This window comes from Gouania willdenowi, chromosome 5, assembly GCF_900634775.1.
Source record: "Gouania willdenowi chromosome 5, fGouWil2.1, whole genome shotgun sequence".
Classification (NCBI taxonomy): Eukaryota; Metazoa; Chordata; class Actinopteri; order Blenniiformes; family Gobiesocidae; genus Gouania; species Gouania willdenowi.
In genome coordinates this window covers 4,916,159-4,937,354 of record NC_041048.1, presented here as the reverse complement: position 1 = coordinate 4,937,354, position 21,196 = coordinate 4,916,159, and the positions used below count along the sequence as shown (strand labels likewise).

Genomic DNA, 21,196 nt, shown 5'->3' with positions numbered 1-21,196 from the left:
TGAAGAACTGACAAAAATGTCTGGTTGCTAAGAGCAACCAGACAACATAACTGTTTCAAGTTAAAACAAGCAAAATTATATGGAGGTAAAATTCTGCCAAAACCTTGTGTCTGTAATATATATATATATATATATATACAGTATAGGGGTATGAGTTAGAAAGTTCATCAAGAGTTTATCAAAGTACATACTGTATTTCCAGCAAGTTCACTTTGTCTACTTTTTTGAACAATATGTTATGGTTTCATTTATTCTGACTTTACTTAAATCTTAAAAATCTTAAAATACACAAAAGAAATACAATTATATAACAGACTCAGAACAATCTAAAACGACAACAACAATGCACAAAATGACTCAAACAGCACACAAAACCACAGAAAAATACACAAATTAGACTCCAGGCTGCATGTGGCCCCTGTTGCCCATGTCTGCTTTAAATTGTTCAATGGACACTAAGGAAAAGTTCACGAGTAGAAAAATATAAAGTATGACTGATTTGTCCCAGGATGAGGTGATTGAATCCATCATGGTCCCAGTTTGCTTCTGTTACTGCTGGGACACATTCACTTTAAAAGCCTTATAATTCTAGCTGTTTTCAGTCTAAAGCCCAGTGACACCAGCAGGGCTTTCTCTGCTGTATACACAACCACTAGATGACAGCAAAGAGAATTATTTATACTCCCAACAGTGTGTGTGTGTGTGTGTCCTTATTTCCATTTTATATCTCAGTATAAAAAGTCTTTAGACCTGCAATGAGTTTCTTCATTGACCAAGGGGAGGTTAAAGTACGCACACAGCTCCTTTATCAGCAGTTCACACATCAAACAACTGCTTCTCAAAGGACCGAAATCTATTAACTGTGGTTTCATTTGGGACTTATGACCCCAGTGTTAAATCCCAGTTCAGTGACTTTAATAAAATATTACAAAAGGATGGCTCTTGTTCTTTCTGATATTCAACTTTTTTTAGCCATTCTATCAGATTCAACAATTTTTTTAACATTCCATCCAAATTAGACCAAAAAGTATGACTATATACTTGTTACAGGCATGATGCAGAGGTTTCACGAATGATATGATATCATTGGTCAAGGCCAGCAAAGCCTTCTCTCCGCCAAACACAAAACCTCCTCTTTTCCACATTAATAACCATAGAGTGGGTCTAAATGTATGGGAACCCCCATTTAAAATACCTAGCATTAACATTAACCTAGCAATAGCATTAGCCTAACATTAGCACTGACCTAACATTAACATTAGCCTAGCAATAGCATTAGCACTATTCTAGCATTAGCATTAACCTAGAAATAGAAATAACCTAGCAATAGCATTAGCCAGGCAATAGCTTAACGTTAACATCAGCCTAACATTAGCAAAAGTTGAAAATGGTTGAAAAAGGTTGAAGGTTTTAGCTGAAAAAGAACATGTGGCTCCTCCATCCTTACTACTGCGCTCCTTAACCACCATCAGAGATAAACATTTTATTACTAAATACCAATAAGGAAACTACCAATCTACGAGATGCGATTGCTAAAGCGATTAACGTATAATAGCGTTAACCTACCCACTAGAGCGAACATGGGCTCGTCTGTAACGATCACATTTACAGACCATGGAGTGACGGCGAGCTTACCAATCTACAGGAAGAGATTCGTCGCCTTTTCTAACAAGTGTTAACCTAACCACTAGAAACAAAGCCCAGCACCATGTAGGCAGACCTGCTGCATCATGTTTTTCTGCAGTCAGTGCCTTCTCCTCGCTCTTCTCTGTCTCAGGTGTCTTGAAGCTGGAGATGTTTATGTTTCTGATCACGGCTCAACTAGTCTGAGACACTCTGATGCTCTATCTCTCTATCCTGTTCTGTTGGTCCTTCTGTTCACTAACCCCAACCAGTCGACGCAGATGGCTGCCACCTCTGAACCTGGTTCTAACGGAGATTTCTTCCTGTTAAAAAGGAGATGTTTCGTCCCACTGTCGCTGATGCTTGTTCATGTTGATTTGTTGGGTTTTTAATATGAATTTCATATTTTGTAGCACTTTGAGATGACTTTTGTTGTAATGTTACATGCTATATAAATAAAGTTGTATTGAATTGAATTAAACTAGATATTGTAGTGGTGTAGTTCCAGCCGCTCCAGTGGGGGCGCTGTTCCACTGCTGGAACTCCAACGACTTTCACTGGTAAACAAAGGTCACAACAGCACACAGAGGAACGACAGCGAGCTTCTCGTCTCATTCACAGGCATCTGCTGCAATCAATGCTCTGCTCTAGAGCAGCTTAGAGAATTCCTCTCCATCTGATAACCAAATTATCTTTATCTGTACGACTTAATCACAAATTAGAGGAAGAGAGAGAGGGAGCGCATGAACAAAGCCACTTCAGCTGTGGGTTAGTGTGTGTTCCCCATGGCTAACTGAGCTGCTGGGTCCATCCTTCAGGGCAACACTAACACTTCATTTCCAGCAACAGATCATTACATCACACTGTGAAGATTTGAATGCTCTTTCTTGTTGAGTTTTCTGAGCAGGAATTAACAACAACGGTGATATCATTGATAGGTTGAGATTAGAATATAGTGTATAACTGTGTTGGAAATGTCACACTAACGTACTAATCACTACAAACTCAATGGACCTCATTTATCAACCTTGTGTGAAAACGGGTGCGAATTGGATTTCACATTTGCTCGTACGACAGGACTAACGAGTGACTCACGAAACATTCTTATCTGACCAATCCCAGCGTACAAATGATCAGGTGTTGATAAATCCGGTGGCTGAATTTGAACATCATTAACGTGTTACGCCCTCCTGTTTCGGAGGCCCCGCCCACTATGGTCAAACTAGAGAAGAAACTTTTCCAAAATGAAAATCGGCACCCCTCACATCTGAGGTGGAGCAAAACAACATGTGAAAATGTAATTTAAAGAAGCACATTCAAACGCTTTGTGGAAAAGGATCAGCAACTGAACAGGTGACGTCTGCCCCCCTGTGTGCGCTGAGAACAACTTCACAACAGAGATCCTGTAGGGACTCACACATATACTGTATGACATTTATATAAGCCTCAGTCTGCACGCTTTAGGCAATAAATATTACATTAAAACCAATTAAAAATGAATTAAAAATAACAAAATGTTTTCCCTTGTCTGTGTTTATTAAGCCTTTCGGCCAATTTCACCTATAATTCACCACATTTGCGTACACAAGGTCAGAGCTGACGTACGCTCACGTCAAAATTGATAAATACTGAAGCTTTGGTGAATTTGGTCGAACGCACTTCATACACTCAGATGTTAACGTAAGAACGGTATAACATTTACAACACGAATAAAAACATGATACAATGCACATGGTCCAAACATCCTTAAATACGAAAAGAGCAGCTCCTTGAGTTAAGCTTTGATGCATGTCAGTGTTCAGGGTGTGGACACTTTAAAAATTAGTTTTGCAACGTGATTTCATTGTATTTTATGAACTAAAGCCAATATTCATCCTTCTCAGCTTTGAAAACGTAGTTCTCTTTTATCAGCAGATTAAAAAGGCTCTTGTTGCTCGTTTTCCCCCAATTGTTTTTCAGAAGTTTTGAGTTGAATCAACTTGTGCTTTTACAAGTAATTTTTGAGAGATTTTGAATATTTTTTGCATTAATGGCAATTGCATTTAGAAAATGTAAGTAATACATAAATGTGACATTTGCAGAGAATGACAATCACTGTAACTCTGTTGTTTTATTTTTCACCGTGAAGGAGAAATAAATCAGATTACATTCCTGGTCCTGATCCATTTGTTTATTGTGTATGAGACACAAAGCAAACCTAATAATAAAGCAGACTGGATCAGCGCTGAGTGTTGGTTTGTGGGAAATAAACCTTCTGTGTTAGAGCGAGACCCCACTGAGCCGCAGTATCCACGCTCCACATTTATTGAATCCATTTCACAGCCGCGTTATTGAAGCCGTGGCAGCAAACTCAATGGCGTTTAGAGAAAATACTCCATTTCATGGCTGCATTAGACATGTAATCACCTCGTTGGTGTTTTTCATCTCTTTCTGTAATGATGCTGAGAGGCAGCTGTGAGGAAACCACTGTGAAACACACACTGATGACACAAACACAGCGAAGATGGAGGCGTCGTTACCATGGCGAAGCCCACGTCGGCTTTCTTCAGAGCGGGGCCGTCGTTGGTGCCGTCGCCAGTCACCGCCACCACCTGTCGGGTTTCACCCACTGTACTGTCGATGATACCTGATCAACACACAGATCAATACGATCACTTTCACTCTTCATTAACCATTCGTGACCAAAAATGACATTTTTGGGTGTTTTTATTTGTTCAGTTCAAAATATTCCGGTCATTTTTAATATAGTTGTATGGAATTTTGCCACTATTGTTGTGCATTAGAAGTGTATAGAAAAGGAAATATTATGCATCATACTGACACTATCCTCGTGACTAAATTTGCCCCATTGTCTCCCATTGTAACCACATTTTTCATATACTGCAATCATGACATATCATAATGCTTTTTCAATTAATACCTAAATAGATCAAAGCCTCTACCTTCAAAGTGAAAGGAAAATATGTTTTAAATGTGATGAGGAGACCATTGCATTAAGTTTTAGGGAAATTTCAGCAAAGGCCTGGATTTCTTATCTTGCAAAATATACAAAGTATAGAAGTACATTTTTTTCTATTCTTGTGCCAAAAATAATAATGCCTTAAATTAATGACACGGTCAAGGCTTTAATAATTTTTATCAAAAATATTTCACTTTGGCGTTCATTTTTGAAAATACTGTATATTTAGTGTTATTCCTCCTGAAAATATTAGAGGTTCTCATAATAAAAAGTCCATACAAACATAAAAAGGGTTTGAAAATTATAATAAATGTTATAACTATGGATAGCTCTGAAGTAGTTTAAATGATCTGATGTGGTGGAAGTACATTTTTATTGCACTTTCATGAGACAGACTGTTAAAATGTACAAATGAGTTAACCATGTGATGACCAACACGTGGTCCAGTCCCACCTTTAACCAGGGTGTGTTTGTCTGTTGGAGACGAACGGGCCAGAACACGCAGTTTGGGCCAAACTTTGTCCAGACGTTCTTGTTCCACCTACAAAACATAAAACAACATTTTGTTTTAATGCAACAAAATACGAAGCGTGTTTACATGATTTTACCAAATCCCACAGACACAGCGCTGTCGTTTCTGCAACGATCGAAGAATAAAAGCTCCTTTAAATTTACAGGCAGACACAAAATATCAAAATGTGACCATAAACCTTCTTTATTTCCCCTGGAGTTCTGCTGGTATTTCATTCCATCACTTCAAATAACAACTCAATATCACTGAACTCTCACTGAAATGTACTTTTACCCAGTTTGAAACATACAGTATAAAGAAATGATTTTCAAAAGATATAGTGAGGACAATCCTTAAATATCTATATATGTATGCTGCTGTTTGTTTAAATCATTTGTAAAACTTTGTAAGGTGAAAAAAGGAGTTTATGTTGTTAATTATTATAATGAGAAGCCAATTAATTAAGAAAAATGTGATTTATGGTTAGGGGGTGGGATTAAATAAATATGTACTTCTTACCACTCCTTTTCAGAAATGTAAACTGAATTGTGAACATTTTTGTTTTTCTTTGCTTCTTATGATATTCTGTTTACATGTTCAAAATTAAAAATTAAAATCTTTATTCTTTGTTTTCTCACACTAAAGGAGCTCTTATTTCTTTGTCTTTTAGGAAGATTACGTCAAAAGTTCCAAAAGAATTTTAACAATATTTTAACCAAAGTCAGACCTTAGAATAGATCATTATAGACATTTCATTACATTTTGGAGGGGATCTATATTAATATGCTGATTCTGGATCAAAAAATGTAAAAAGTGTAAAATGTTTTGTTTTCCTCCATGTTTCTCCTGGGACCCGAATCGGATGCTCCAAAGGGCCGGATTTGGCCCCCTGGGCCTCAAGTGTGGCGCGTCTGCTTCAAAGGAAAGGAAACACATTTCTTGACTGTTCTGAAATCTTGACTGACTTTGAACACAACACTTTAATTAGCGACTTAATGCAAATTCAATTCTGCATTGGTAACGTCTTTTATTAACTTTGAAATAGAAATTTACCAAGAAAAGAAGCCAGTCTAACTCCACTGATGTTCATTTGTTAGTTTTAATCTCTTCTAGTCTGAGAAAGTATCAATTTTTCACTTTACTTTATGAACACAAGTCGAGTTGAGCACAAATATAACAAAAAAAATTATTTCATTCTTTTTGCAAATTAGGTTAAAAGTATATCTAACATGACCTTTATAAGTCAGAAAGTCAAAGTCCTTTTAAAAGCAGATGAGTCACAATAAACACAATTTTCCGATCTCTGTTCCTTCACACAAGCAATTCCCCTTTTTCTGATAGAAAATTGGACACGGATCAACATGTGATGAGCGATGCACCAGCAGCGACTGTTTGTTTGTCCTGTTCTTACCTCTCCTTGGTCGTTTCTGATCTGCTGATTAAACTCTTTGCCCTCCAAAGACAGGAAGTCCTCCCCAGGCAGCAGGATGCCACACTTGGTAGCGATGGCACGGGCCGTGTTGATGTTGTCCCCGGTAACCATACGAACAGTGATGCCTGCGCGCTGGCACTTAGCGATAGCCGCGGGTACCTGAGGACACACAGGACAACTGCATTAAATAAAAATAACTAAGGAAACACTTAGTTATGTTCTTTAAAACTCTACGCAACATGGGTCAGAGTTGGGGTCAATTACAATTACGTTCTCAATTAGCCATGTTTAATTACATCTCAATTACGAATATTGTGACTGGCATTTATTCCAATTACAACTAAATTTACAATTAATATTTTCCCCTAAAAGTCAATTACAATTACGTTCTAAATTAGTAAAGTTCAATTACAATAATCACGACTACTGAGCATTTAATAAATAATAACCCCATAAAACTTACGTTAGCATCTCCTATGATAACGAGTCAGTTTTGGCCAAAAAAATAGTTTTATCTATCATCTAATTTCTTTTTCTTCTCTTTATTACTTTGTTAGGCTTCCTTATCCATGAAAATATTAGTATTCATATTTTTTATAAGGGCGTTTGAGCCTTTTTTCTGACAGTATAGCCATATATTTACATTTTTTTTTTTTAAATGGTAAAATGATCCTCAAGAGAACTGACAGGTAAATTTGAATTATTTTTTATATTTTTGTTTATTTGACAGGGACAATGTACATTAAATTAATCAACATTACAGTAAATGTATCAGAGTAAGCCTAATGGCTATTTTTCATCTGCTAAAAGTCACCCTAAAAACAAAATCTACCAACATTTGTAAAATAAAAAATGTCACATTCTAAAACAGCATAAAAATGTGTAATTTAGTTTAATTAAATAGCTACACAATATTTGTTAACTACGTATACAAGCCATAGAACTGTACCATTGTTCCCCAGTTTTGTGTTCAATTAAATAGTAATATTCTTTATTAATTTATTTATTTTTTCATTTTTTTTTAAATAGAGAAAATAATAATAATTAAATTGTAATTGACAGTTTCTATAGAACTTCCATGACAATTACATTTACAAAGTCAATTATCTGAACTAAATTACAAATCAATTACGATTAAAAGAGAAACATATTTTTTTCAGTTATGATTACAATTGCAATTACGTCATAATTGTAATTCATTATCAACGACACAATTCTAATTATAATTGACTCCAACCCTGGTATGAAGTGACTAATAGTAAAAAGATTATGTACTGTATGTGAGATGGAGAAATACTTGAGGAAACAATTGAAACCTTCTGGAAACAACATTTTTCTTTTTTACATCTAACATTGATTCCAGCTGAAACACTTGTTCCCAGTTAGAAAAGCACTGGTTTTAAAGGAAAATATCTGTTTCACTTTCATTTTGCCCTTGACATGTTTTTGCCTTCTGTTTCGTATCGACTTGATGGTTCCCACATGGTGCCTGGTTTTTATTTACTGTGACTCAGACAGAGGAAAAGAACGCTTTAATTGTTCTGTTAGTCGTTGAAACGGCTTCACTAAGTAAATGACGTACGTTGGAGATGAAAATCAAAGAGTGGAGCAGCGGTGCCTAAAGTTTAAGCCTTGGATGAACAGCAAGACGAATATTCTACAAGGCTGAGGTTCTCAACTCATGGTTCAACACCTGAAAGTGGGTCGTCGTTCTGTTTTCAGTTGCTCAGGGAATAGTTACCTTTGGCAAAAAGTGAATACCATTAAAAATGTCAACAATCATTTAGGGTTTGTTTTTTTTTTTTTAAATGTAATTCAAGTTGGTTATTCTGTAAATACTTTCTAAATAGGATTTTAGAATAATGTTTATTATGAATTTTTTTTTTAAATGCACAGTGTCATTTCTGTAGTAAACTGAATGAAATATAATCTATGATTGACTCTGGACATAACTAGAATACACAAAATAAAGTTACACAGAATAAGATAAAAACATACAAAAAAATTACACAAAAATACACAAAAAGGAAAAACAAAACTACTCTGAAAACAAGCTAGACTACTACAAATAAACAACTGAATAACATACAAAACAACAACAAAAAACATACCAAACAAATGTACAAAAAAAGACAACAAAAAACACAAAACTACTCTAAAAACACACAAATTAGAAAAACAGAAATTATACAAAACAACAAAATACGCTAAATGACACCAAAAATGACAGAAAACAACAACAAAACACACAAAGTTCTTCGTTCTCACCTGTAATAATGCTCAGATTGGTCATGATTATTATTCATGAACATTTTTGTGGCCCCTGCTATAATAAAAGTTGTTCATTTTTACTGTAGAGTTCATATTTCCTAATATCTGTGACTGGTATTTATTTGAACCTCCCAGACAGAGATTACCTCTGATTGGCTCATTTAAGATCAAGTACCGCCCATTTACATTACCTGGAAAAAAAGGTATTTTATTTTTCAAGAGTATTTACATTAAGTACCACACTGACTTTGTTTACATCTGATTATTCTATAAACAAATAAATCTGCACTTTTTACCAATTGTGATTTCCCTTTATACTATTACTTTATTAGGAAATAATAAATGCACGTTTAATAAGTGGCAGGAAACAAAGCCCAGAAGAGTGAAGAGGAAAAAGCAAAGACAACATTCTGTATCTTGGATGTTTTTCTGTAATAATGCATTAAACTAGAGTTGAGTTACAGTACGTGTATAAACATTTATGAGTAGATTAAATACAGCTGTGTGTCTGTAGCTCGTCTGTTCCTGTGTCCGTCACAGGTGATGCAGATAATGACGGAGCAGATCATCTACTGCTGTTGCTCTCCACTGGTTCATTTCCATTGTTTGTGTGCTGACATTAAAGCAGTAAGAGCACTGATGATCTCTGAGCCTCATCACAGGCTTCATTTAACCACTGCAGCAGAATCCGTGTATCATTCGTTTTTCATTATGTAACAAAAATATGAAAAACGATTTGGTTTGTTTCCAAAACCAAAATGAAAAAAACGGAAAACGCTTTGTTTTTCAGATCCAAGGTCTTTTGCTTTGGTACAGAAAACGAAAAACGGAAAGCGAACACCTTTATTTGTTTTCTCTATTACCGATTTGCCAAAGTACGTGACCTGGAAGTGAAGCGTTACACAATCCGAGATATCTTTAGCTCTGCAACACTTAGAGTCTCTAAATCCTCTGAAATGTCTGTGAGGAGGTTCTGTGCTCCACACCAGCTAAAGCAAAAAGGACACGTTTCAGACGCACAGTTGGAAGCAGCGATCTTGTCATGCCGAACTGCCGTTAGCATAGCCGTTAGCATCGGATGAGTACACATCCGGGACACATACTTTGGCCAATCGAATACCCTCTGCAATGTGATCCTGTACCCCTGTTTGAGAACCACTGCTCTAGAACCCTGCATTAACCCTAACCCGCTACAGAAACTAATTAATCAGGTGAAGTAAGTGAAGAATTATTGGCATCGATATTGGTTATTAGTCTCACCTTTGACCTTTGACCTTTTCTACTGTCTCACTCTCAGGTCACTTCCTCTTCCTGCTCTCACTCACAGTAACGTACAGTATGTGCAAACGTCATCAATCAAAGGCAGAACTTTCTCACATCATCTGTCAATCTGTCCATCACATCTACACAGGAAATCACGTCTCAGCTGTCAAAATAAAGGTCGATACCATCGTTTCCATTGTTTCCAATACCAGTGCTGCATTAAACGGTTGGAAACGTTATTCAACAAATTATTTTTTAAATAAGATACAGCTTATCATTTTGGGTCAAATGAGGCTAAAGGGCGACACAATGACAAAAAGCTGAAAACCACTGACCCTAGATGCTCATTGTTACTTTTTGTGTCCTGTTTATGACATATTTAATATAATGTGACTTTACAAGCACTGGACCCTAAAAAACTCATTTGATATACTTGACTGTGATAGACTTTGACATTAATTGAAATCAAGGGAATCAATCACATTTAAGCACAGCTGCCACATCTGGCTCAGTTTGATGTCATCACATATTTATGTAACACAGGACTTCCTGATAAAGAACAATCTGAAGGAAAAAGTTCTGATGAACTATGGCCGCCCCCTCAAAAAGGTCTCCAAGAGGCTCTTGACATCCTCTCATAGAATATCCATGTCAAATTACAGCCCGATTCAACGAGCATTAAAGGAGGAGTCGTCATTTGAAAAATGGGGCCCCCTGGCGCCCCCGTGGCACATACGGAGTAATGGGCCCCATTCATATATTGGTATGTGTCAATGATTCAGTAATACCAACTGTCACAATATTTAACTCACAAATAAATGAGCGAAAAAAGAGGGGTGCGAATTATGCAAGGCATAATCGTATTCTACGTTGAATTACCTTTGAAACGATATATCACACGATTATGTTCCCATAAATTTGGAAATGACGGGAAATGGGGGGTGGGCCCCCAGGCCCCAAATCAAAAATCGAGTGTCGATGCGTACACATCCATAGATTATACCTACCAAAATTCAGCCCGCTCGGTTCAACAATATTAATATAAATACGTTAATCCAGTGACTTTTTCTCAAAAAAAAAAAATCATCATGTGAGGTGCAATATCACCATGAAAAGTAAATTAAATGTTTTTTATAAATCTAGCATTTATTATATAGTACGCTGCACACTTTTATTTTGCGGTGCTACGATCCGAGTAGTATCCAACTAAACATGTTTTAATACCTAGCACTACCAACGACACATGGAAGCTGATCACAAGGAACGAGGGGCACCAGTAGATTCATAACACCACCTCTGATTCACTTAATCGGATACGTATGTTCAAGTGTTTGTCATAATCTCCACATTTTATATTGTTTCAATGCCCCAGTGCACCAGAAATTCTCCAACATGAATCATTCTGGAGTGATCCTACACCACCACAAACTTCAATTTGTGAAGCAATTCAACAGATAGAAGCAAAAATAAAACCAATAGTGAATAAAATGAGTAAAACATAATTTAGCAGAAAGCTCTTATAAAAAGAAACCGTGTTCGTGAATGTGTACACTGTCTGTACCTCAGGTCTGACGGGGTCTTCGATTCCCACCACAAGGATGCAGGTCAGCTCATTCAGGATCTCGTTCTCCTTGTCCCAGTCCGGCTCAGCCCCAGCTGGGAAGTCTCTGTAGGCCACACAGATGGTTCGCAGCCCCTCGCACGCCATGGGCTCGATGACCTTACGCACCATCTCATCGCGGTCCTTGATTTTAAAGGCGCGGGGCTGGCCCTGGGCGTCCAAGATACGAGAGCATCTGGGAGGAGACGATGAGTGCAGCATTAGGCAAACACACAGGGGCTGTGTTGTAAATGTCATACTAACGTACTACTCATACTAATACTGACCATAAAATGAGTATGTAGTGCGTTCACATTAGATAGTATGGAAAGATGTGTGTTGTTCTTTACCTTAACCCATCGTGACCCTAACCCCACTAGATCCCTCCACCAAACATGGCTCCAAAGGTGTCAAAATTTAGCAAACGCCACTTAATGATAGATGTATAAAAGTTCAAGTAAAGTGTGACCAATTATTGAGTATGCGTGAAATACCCGGATGTATACTATATCGAGACCTTTCCTAAGTATGCACGGTGGGCATACTACTCATACTCAACAGTCCCATGATGCATTGTGAGCGGAATGTAAAATCGTCCTGGGATTGGTTTCAAGCTAAAAATAAAACATCGTCTTTTCAAAACAAAACCATCTCTTCTTTTCTTCCATATGTCTTTTAAACGCTTTTGTAAATAGGGCTCTTGTTTTGAAGTTAACTGGAAGTTTTTTCTGTAGCACAATGGAGGGTCTGCGAAAATCTGGCTCACCTAATTAAAGTCATAAAAGAAATGGGAAGATATAAAGATACAAAGAGAGAAGTAACTATGATTCATTGATAGGAATTTTTATTTTCTAAGTAAAACATTTACGCTAAAAATAAATTAAGTCAGTAAACTGGGGTTGGATTCCAGAACAATACAGGAAAGTTTGTTAAAACTTTTCTATCCTTATTTTGAAGGAGAAGATTCAGCGGTGAAGGATAATCTTTTTTGGATGGTTGTAAAGTTGGCGAACAATCTGGACTTATCTACGTAATATTTTGTGCTAAACTTAAAACTTGTATTAAAAACGGTTAAAAATCAGAAGAGTGACGGTAAGAACTAATGTTTCCTTGATTGACGACACTATTTCCTGATTAAAAAAGTTTTAATACAACCACACACTGAAAAAAACATAATCGTAATTTCATTGTAATTGGGAAAAATGTCGGTGACTGCAAACGTAATTGAATTGTAATTTAACATGGATGATTGAAAGCATAATTGTAATTTAAAAATGTAATTGACCCAAACCCTAGAATGCGATTTTGAACACAACTAGGGACACATTTAGTATCACGTCAATAGCTTTTTGTTCTCACTTCCTCAGGACGATCTCCGACGCTCCTTTGCTGTACATGCGGAAGCTTCCGTCTGCGTTCTTCAGCACCGTGCTCATGGACTTGCGGCTGGAGTTGAAGGTGTAAACTTTGTAGAACTTCTCCTCGGGCACCTCGTCTCTCACCGGCTGGTAGTCCCTCTTCAGCTCCAGCACCAGGCCCAGCAGGGCGCACTCCGTCTTGTTGCCCACGTGACGAGGTAGGCCACCTTCTTTCTCTGGAGGCTGACGAAGGGACACAAAGATCGGGATGTGAAAAGACATCGGCTTTTAAAGTATTCATGCTTTTGGAAACCGACAGGAGCAAAAGTGTCTCTTCTGTGGCACTTCAACCTGTGTTTAATTTTAATGAGTGTGAACTCCATCACACAAAACCACCCAAAATATAACGGAGTGGAGAAACTAACGCAGCCGACGACTCACTCCTCAGCACAATTAGCATTTTATATTATGGGTACTTATGTGAGATCACACATATCAAAATGTGAGGACTTTTCTGCTTCACAAACAGTGATTACCGTGAATATGACCTGACGGAGATGCAAAGCTGCTGCTGCTCGTGTGAAGCCTCCAGTGAAAACTGGATGTGAAATGTATAATTTACCAGTTACCTAAAACATCCAGGTTTGTTGAGCTCAGAGAACGAGACAAAGTCTTATATTCAATCAGGGAAATGGTTACTTGATGATGTATTTCAGTCCAAATGCTTGCATGCAGTGACTGCAGCTTGTTAAACCCCTAGAAAATCACATACCCAAAACAAAAAACATTTTTCAAAGCTTCTACATGACCTACATGACCTACAATTTTCAAGTAGGACCCTTAGTGGTTATAGTTGATGTGAAATTTTGGACATATATGACACCGAGTGACAATAAATCATGATATAAATACAGAAATCACCCCAGAGATTTACATCAAGTATAAAGCCAATTCTCAATAGGGAAGGCTACAAAGGCACTGAAACTAATGAAACTGCAGTACATTTGTTGATAATAGTAAACAATAGGCCAAAGATACATGTTTTTGTAAAAAAAAAAATGTTTGGAAACAATCGACAAAAACCAAGAAATACAAAACACCCAACAGAAATATACAAAAATGACAAAAGACTTTGTTACTTCCTGTTGTAATTGCTCCAACTGGTAAATTTTTCTAAATGCTGATATTGATATTAATAATGTCATCAATCCCTGAGACGCTGATTGAAAAGTGAAACTGCTAAAAGCTGAAGCTAATGAATATTTCTGACCTCAGCGTTCTAAGTGAATTCCAACAGTAATGTCTCACCAGGATCTTGGTTGTGTACGCAGAGTTGATGGAGATGCTGTTGACCAAAATTTCCAGCGTCTCCTGTTTGATGGCGTCAGGCTCTGGGATGGTTTTGTGGTGCGTGTCTCCAACGAATGCCTGCACCACGGTCATCCGGTTCATGGTCAGGGTGCCCGTTTTGTCTGAGCAGATGGCCGTGGCGTTGCCCATCGTTTCACAGGCGTCAAGGTGACGCACCAAGTTATTGTCCTTCATCATTTTCTATTCAAGGAAGGACAAGAACAACAGGACTGTGTTGATACAGAGAGGATTCCCATTGTATTAGTATTCGACCCATTACATCACGTGTCAAACTCAAGGCCCAGGCGCCCTTTAAAGCTCCCAATTCGGCCCGCAGGAGAAAGTGAAAATGACAGTAAAAACATGAGTCATTGTGTAAATCACCAATTAATTCAGTTTTAGATATCTCACTCCCTGCAAATACACAAATTCAATTCATTGACAGCAGGGGTGGACTGGAACAAAAATTCAGTCCTGGCATTTTCTATCCAGACCAGTCCCTTTTTCACTGTTGTTTGCCACACTTTGCTACCCTTTGCCATTACATACCACCTGGTTCCACGTCATTTTTTGGCCACTCTTGACTGCTTTTGGCTCATTTTAGTCATTTTGCACACTTTTCTTGCCATATTTTTGCCACCTGTTTCAATGTCTGTCTCCACTGGCTCAAAACCCCTCACCCAAAAAAAAAAGTAGCAGACCGGCCTGGCCCAGTTCAGATCGATAGCCAGTCCACCCCTGATTAGTAGTCATTTTTAATCTGAAATTAGTTTAAGTACTCTCAATTTTGGTATTTGGTCCCTGAACCTATACGAGTTGAACACCGCTGTGTTACATGGTTACCTTGACAGAGTAAGCCAGAGAGATGGTGACGGCCAGAGGGAGGCCCTCGGGGACGGCCACCACCAGCACCGTCACGCCAATGATGAAGAACTTGACAAAGTACTGGATGTAAATGGGCGTGCACACGGCCAACCATGAGCGGCCCTGGATGCCGAACGTGTGAATGACAAAGTAGAGGATGAGGATGATGACGGTGACGGCAGACATGATCAGACCTGGTGAGAATCAACAACAGTGACTGTGTTAGTTCATCAAGCCCTGCAGAGACAGCAACATGCATTATATAAATCATTCGTTTAAAACCCAGCTAAGAAAATGTTTTTTGAGTAAATATATGTGCAACTATCAGCCCTGATAGTCAGGAGTTTTCTTGCATTGTAGTTTATTTTCTATTTCAATTTAAAATATGTATTGAACAATTTCATGAAACTGACTTAATACATTTTTAGGAAGGTGAATTACACAGTTTTATGAATGTTTTTAAGCCTTTTTAGAATGTGTGACATTTTTCATTATACGAATGTTGATAGATTTTGTTTTAAAGGCTGACTTTTAACAGCTGTCCAGGGACAACAGATGAAAACGAGCCATTAGGCTAACTCTGATGATGAATGTACATTGTTCCTGTCAAATAAACAAAAAAAATTTAAAATAAAAAACTTCTCCAACACACGAAACAGTCATTCATTCATAATTCAGCTCCAAAAAACTTTGACAACGATCCTTTCACGACAAAAAGTTATCGTTCCACATTATTTTACAACAAGGTTTACATTTTCAAAGTTATGTATTCACTTCTATTTGCTTTTATAAGATTCTTACTTAATTTTGTTTTACAATTGAATATAAATGCTATCTCTTCTCTGCTTTTAAATCAGTTTATAATCATACATGGTTTATTGTTCCATTCAACCCCTTTCAGTTCATTATAAAGCATTATTTTCTAATTTAACATTTCAATTCATTTCTGTTGCAAGATCTATTCTGTTGTTTGTTCCTCTATCTAGTATTAAACAGACTCTGAGACAATTACCTAAAGTTGTATTTAACGCATCTGCCACTAGCAGTCAGAAAAAGTGTTTTTTTTTTTCCCCATAAACCCACATTTAATCAGCTACGATCAACAATAAGCCCTGTATTATGATTTCTAATCAGATAACGAGGTAAAAAAAAAAAGTTTAATTTAAAGACAAGCTAACACTAATGATAAAAGCTAGAATCTCCTGAAAACTTCCATTATTTTCTAAATGAGACTGTTCATAAATAAAACAATAATGCTGAGACTGACTGCATTGACTGCAATAAAGAAAGAGCCATTTAACCCAAGATCCTATTTACTCATTGTTTTATTTACACAGGAAGTCACGAACATAATCAGAAAGCAGCTTCCCAGTGAACAAGGCTGATAGAAGGGATGTTTACAGTCCAACGCCCTAAATAGCAGATAATCATGTAAACCATTGGTGACTGAGGGCACACACACACACACAGAGAAAGTAACAGCAGGAGGCGTGAACACACATTCAATTAAAGGAAGGCAAGAACAAAATGAGAGACAAAATGTTCTTTTTGTCGTAACCAGTCACTGTGTCATGGCCCATTTTCTATTCTGGTGCCGTAATGAAGGCCAGTGCCGTTACTGAAGCAGGTTTTGGGCCCAGCTGTGTATTAAGGTCAATTGAAATGACTCAGAAAATACCTTTAATTCTGAGATGGATCCTGTTCCCAATAAAACTGAGTGCATTTTGACCCTCAACATCAAAAACATCCCCACACACACACACACACACACACACACAGACACACACACACACTGATTCCTCCATGTGTTTCTGCACACTTTTATCCCAAATAACACAACAACACAATTAGCTCCACTTTGAAAAAAAAAAAAAAAGTATTAAAGCTGCAGCCAATTTTCTCAAACAATTACTGCAGGAATTTTATGAGAATATTTTGGGGAGAGAAAAAAAAAACAAATTGTGATAAAAGTCATGCTGCAATCATGGAATCATGAGCACAGATTAAAGCATCCATCCCATACCCATTCCTACAATATATTCATACACATTTTTGACTGTTATTGACTCCACTGTTTTTACGAATTTGGCCTAAAATCTTTGAAATGAACTTATTAGAAGATCAATACCTAACAAAACACATTGTTTTGCACCATATTATTTAATTGCCTTTTAAAAATAGGACTACTTTACACTTTTAGAGCCAGTGTTCCTCCATCTTGAAATCACGTGATTGATGATGTCACAAGGCCCCACTGCCTGTAAACATCCCATTGTTTTCTATTGGAGTGAAACATTCAGCCTGATTTTTATATCATTTAGCAGCTTTTTAAAACATTTAGCAGCTTTTTAAAACATTTAGCAGCTTTTTAGGTCAAAATGACAACTTGTGCAGCTTTTGGTTTCTCTGAAAAAACCATGAAAATTTGAAGAAGTTAATATAACCCAATTTTGTTTAGCGTTAGAATAAAAACAAAAAAATCTGTGACCACAGAGGGCGACAGTTCCAACTCTGCTGTTTTGTAGTAGACAGCGAAGCTGAGAAGAAGAGCTCTCTTTCCTATCTATTGGTTACCTTGTTAGGATTCCTAGTCAATGAAAGTCAGCATAGCCCTAGATTAATTTTTTAATGTTAAAATGTGGGAAAGCTTGTTATGCAACATATTTTAATAATTATTAACTACATATGTGTAGAACTGTAAATAGAACTATAACATGACTCAACAGTTTTTTGGCAATTTTTATAGAATTTTCACATTTTTAAAAATACAATTACAATAATAATTGCACCATGACTGTAATTAATAATCAATTACGTGATTACAATTATAATTGACCCCACCCTGGTTCTGGTTCTGTTTTCTTTACTCACCAGCTTTTCCGATCTGAACAGCCAGCCTGGTCAGCTTTCCCTGCAGCACCGACTTCTCCTTCTTGGTGACGTTGACCTTCTTCACCGGTTTCACTTCCTCCTTCTCCTCCGGCTCCACGGCCTCCTCGCTCTTCAGGGGCTGGATCTCCAGGGCGATGCCGTCCTGGGTCTTGGCTGGTTGTAAGAGGATGGGTCGGGGGGTAAAAAATAGGAGGAGGTGGAGTAGGAGGCAGGTTTTAAGGGTTGGGTGGGCGAATTAAGAGAAAACGTGACAATGGAGGCAATGTTACATTAAGAAAAAACAGTAAGACGATCAAAAAATGGACAAGAGTGTAAAAAAAGAAGGAGAAAAGGAAGTAGTTTGATGAATAACAAAACCAAAAAGAGGTGGAAGAAGCAGGGTTCAGGAGTGGTTTGGGGATGAAGGGAGAAAGGCAGATAGAGCATTACACATCCAGTCAAAGCAGACAGCTGAAAATGAACAGACGAGTTTGTCTGAGAGATCACACAAACACCTCCGACTCTCAGTCATTTCGGTGGTGACCCTTTGGCTGAATGCAAAGAACAATGTTTTCATTATTTTTCAGACTTTTTCAGAGCGCGCTCATGGAGACAGAACCAGGCAGCATTCTGGGAGTCTCACAGACGAGCCCGACAGCAGCAGACAGAACGACAGCAGATATGACACAGAAAGGCTTAACACACACACACACACACACACACACACACACACACACACACACACACACACACACACACACACACACACACACACACACACACACACACACACACACACACACACACACACACACACACACACACACACACACACACACACACACACACACACACACACACAGAGCTGGAGTTTAAAGTCTGTCAGCGTCTACTTTTACATCCGGCACCTCATTTGCATAAACAAATCACGTATTTGCATTGAACTACATCAGCTGTGATCTTGGACGTGCAGTCGTACTGTAACTACGCACAGCTTTTTTGATCCTTTTGATTAATTCCTACAGAGAATTGAGCTGCGGCAGCTCCACATACGCATGTCAGATTTCCATAGCAAAGTGCTGTGAGCAGGTGATGAATGGAAACAACAGGCCTACAGCGATCTGATGCACCTCGGCTTTGATGTGCCATTTGTCCTTCTAAAAGATGGAGCTAACAACAACGACTGAAGTCAGGATAGTTTTGGCATCTAAAAAAATCTGACGATTCCTCTCCAGTGCTGAAACAATGTTGTCGTGACCTGAGAGAGGTTTGAATCCCTTGACTCCGCCTTGTAGGAGAGCAACTACTGCTCATAAAGTTCCACATCTGAAACCAACAATAGTGACAGATCATAGGTATAAAGCAGGTTACATTTCTGGATGACGTCCAAGATTAATCTCAGGCTAATTAATATAATTTCTGAGGTTAAAACTTGACAAAAGAGAAGAAAAAAAAAACGCTTAGTATGAAAAGTGATTATAACAAACTTGCATTCTGATTTAACTGGTGATCGTTTTAACTGGTGTAGAGTCACTGCAGAAGGCGAAGCTTCAATACACAAAACTTATTAGAATCAGAATGGTTTTTATTTGCCAGGTACAGTTTAAAAACAGTACAAAGAATTTTACTTAATAATTGGTGAAAAGAAAAAGAACAAAAAAACAATAATAATAATAATGATAAATTATCCTTAAGCTTGAAGAAGGGCTATTCAACCTTGGGGTCGTGACCCCATGTGGGGTTGCCTGAAATGTCTAGAAATAGATTTAAAAAAATATATACATATATATTACCGTCATGCCTTTCGGTAGGAACTTTAAAGGTTGGAATAACAAGGCAAAGCCCTCTTTAATATGTATTAATGTTGTTGTTTTACTCCATCCCCATGGTTACAGCCACCGCCTCACTCTGAATTTAATCAGCCTGGTAATAAGAAGCTCCCTGCACAGATTTTCGCCTGAAGGGAAGTCGTTTCATAAAAACGTGACTTGAACATGACATAACGGATCAGGATGTATAGTGTGAGTCAAACCAGGAAGCTATGCAGCTTTATGCACATGGTCCGCTCTGAAGACAAGCCACAACATAGAACCAAGTGACACAAACAGGACTGAGACCCACTGACCAACCACAGGACTGTAAACAGGCGCAGCACTGAACCAATGGGAGAACGCATGGCGAGCAGAGAGGAGGGTGGGTGGGAAGGGGGTGTGGTCATAAATATCTTTTTGGAAATCAAATTAGAAAAAAACTAGTCGTCAAACAGATAGATGATGAACTCAAAGGATCACCCCAAAACAAGTAAACACAACGGTGATGCAAAACCACGACAGAGAGAGAAAGTGGACGAGGTGGAGGCTGCAGGATATGTCAGAGAGTGAACAGCAGCAGCAGCATCAGCAGAAGAAGAAGAAGAAGAAGAAGAAGAAGAAGAAGAAGAAGAAGAAAAAGAAAAAGAAGAAGAAGAAGAAAAAGAAGAAGAAAAGAAGAAGAAAAAGAAGAAGAAAAAGAAAAAGAAAAAGAAAAGAAAAAGAAAAAGAAGAAAAAGAAAAAGAAAAAGAAAAAGAAAAGAAGAAAAGAAAAAGAAAAAGAAAAAGAAAAAGAAGAAGAAGAAGAAGAAGAAAAGAAGAAGAAAAAGAAGAAGAAGAAAAAGAAGAAGAAGAAAAAGAAAAAGAAAAAGAAAAAGAAAAAGAAGAAGAAGAAGAAAAAGAAAAAGAAAAAGAAGAAGAAAAAGAAGAAGAAGAAGAAGAAGAAGAAGAAGAAGAAGAAGAAGAGTCGAACAATTAAAAACAAAGACAACATCATGTCCTGAGCAACACCTGCGAGGAGGCAACAGTGAGGAAAAAAGGAGATGCAAAAAGAAAAGAAACCCAGGATACACCAGCAGGACAGACAACAGCGCACTGATGCTGTAAGGGTGCAACTCTTCCTCCCAGTGACGGCATCAGCATCTGCATCAGCATTAGCATTAGCATTGTATCAGTCAGGCCGCGTCACAACAGAGCGCGGCGCAGCGTCTGTAAAACCATGTGACGTCTAAACATGGAAATCCATACCTGAATGAATGCTGCAGGTTGATATTTCACAATAAAAG

The 21,196-nt window shown here is 37.8% G+C and overlaps 1 protein-coding gene across 6 annotated transcripts in view; it reads right to left on the bottom strand.

The window, feature by feature from the left end:
• The window catches only part of LOC114463953 (plasma membrane calcium-transporting ATPase 1-like), a 151,907-nt gene that overhangs the window by 26,002 nt on the left and 104,709 nt on the right, over positions 1 to 21,196 (bottom strand). For all 6 annotated transcript variants that reach the window (XM_028447861.1, XM_028447855.1, XM_028447859.1 and 3 more), the window contains 8 exons: positions 18,103 to 18,276; positions 15,211 to 15,425; positions 14,326 to 14,568; positions 13,019 to 13,260; positions 11,621 to 11,855; positions 6,505 to 6,684; positions 5,036 to 5,123; positions 4,143 to 4,249 (listed from right to left, as the gene is read on the bottom strand). In XM_028447861.1, coding sequence (XP_028303662.1) covers positions 4,143 to 4,249; positions 5,036 to 5,123; positions 6,505 to 6,684; positions 11,621 to 11,855; positions 13,019 to 13,260; positions 14,326 to 14,568; positions 15,211 to 15,425; positions 18,103 to 18,276 — 1,484 coding nt within the window. The remainder of the gene's footprint in view (positions 1 to 4,142; positions 4,250 to 5,035; positions 5,124 to 6,504; positions 6,685 to 11,620; positions 11,856 to 13,018; positions 13,261 to 14,325; positions 14,569 to 15,210; positions 15,426 to 18,102; positions 18,277 to 21,196) is intronic.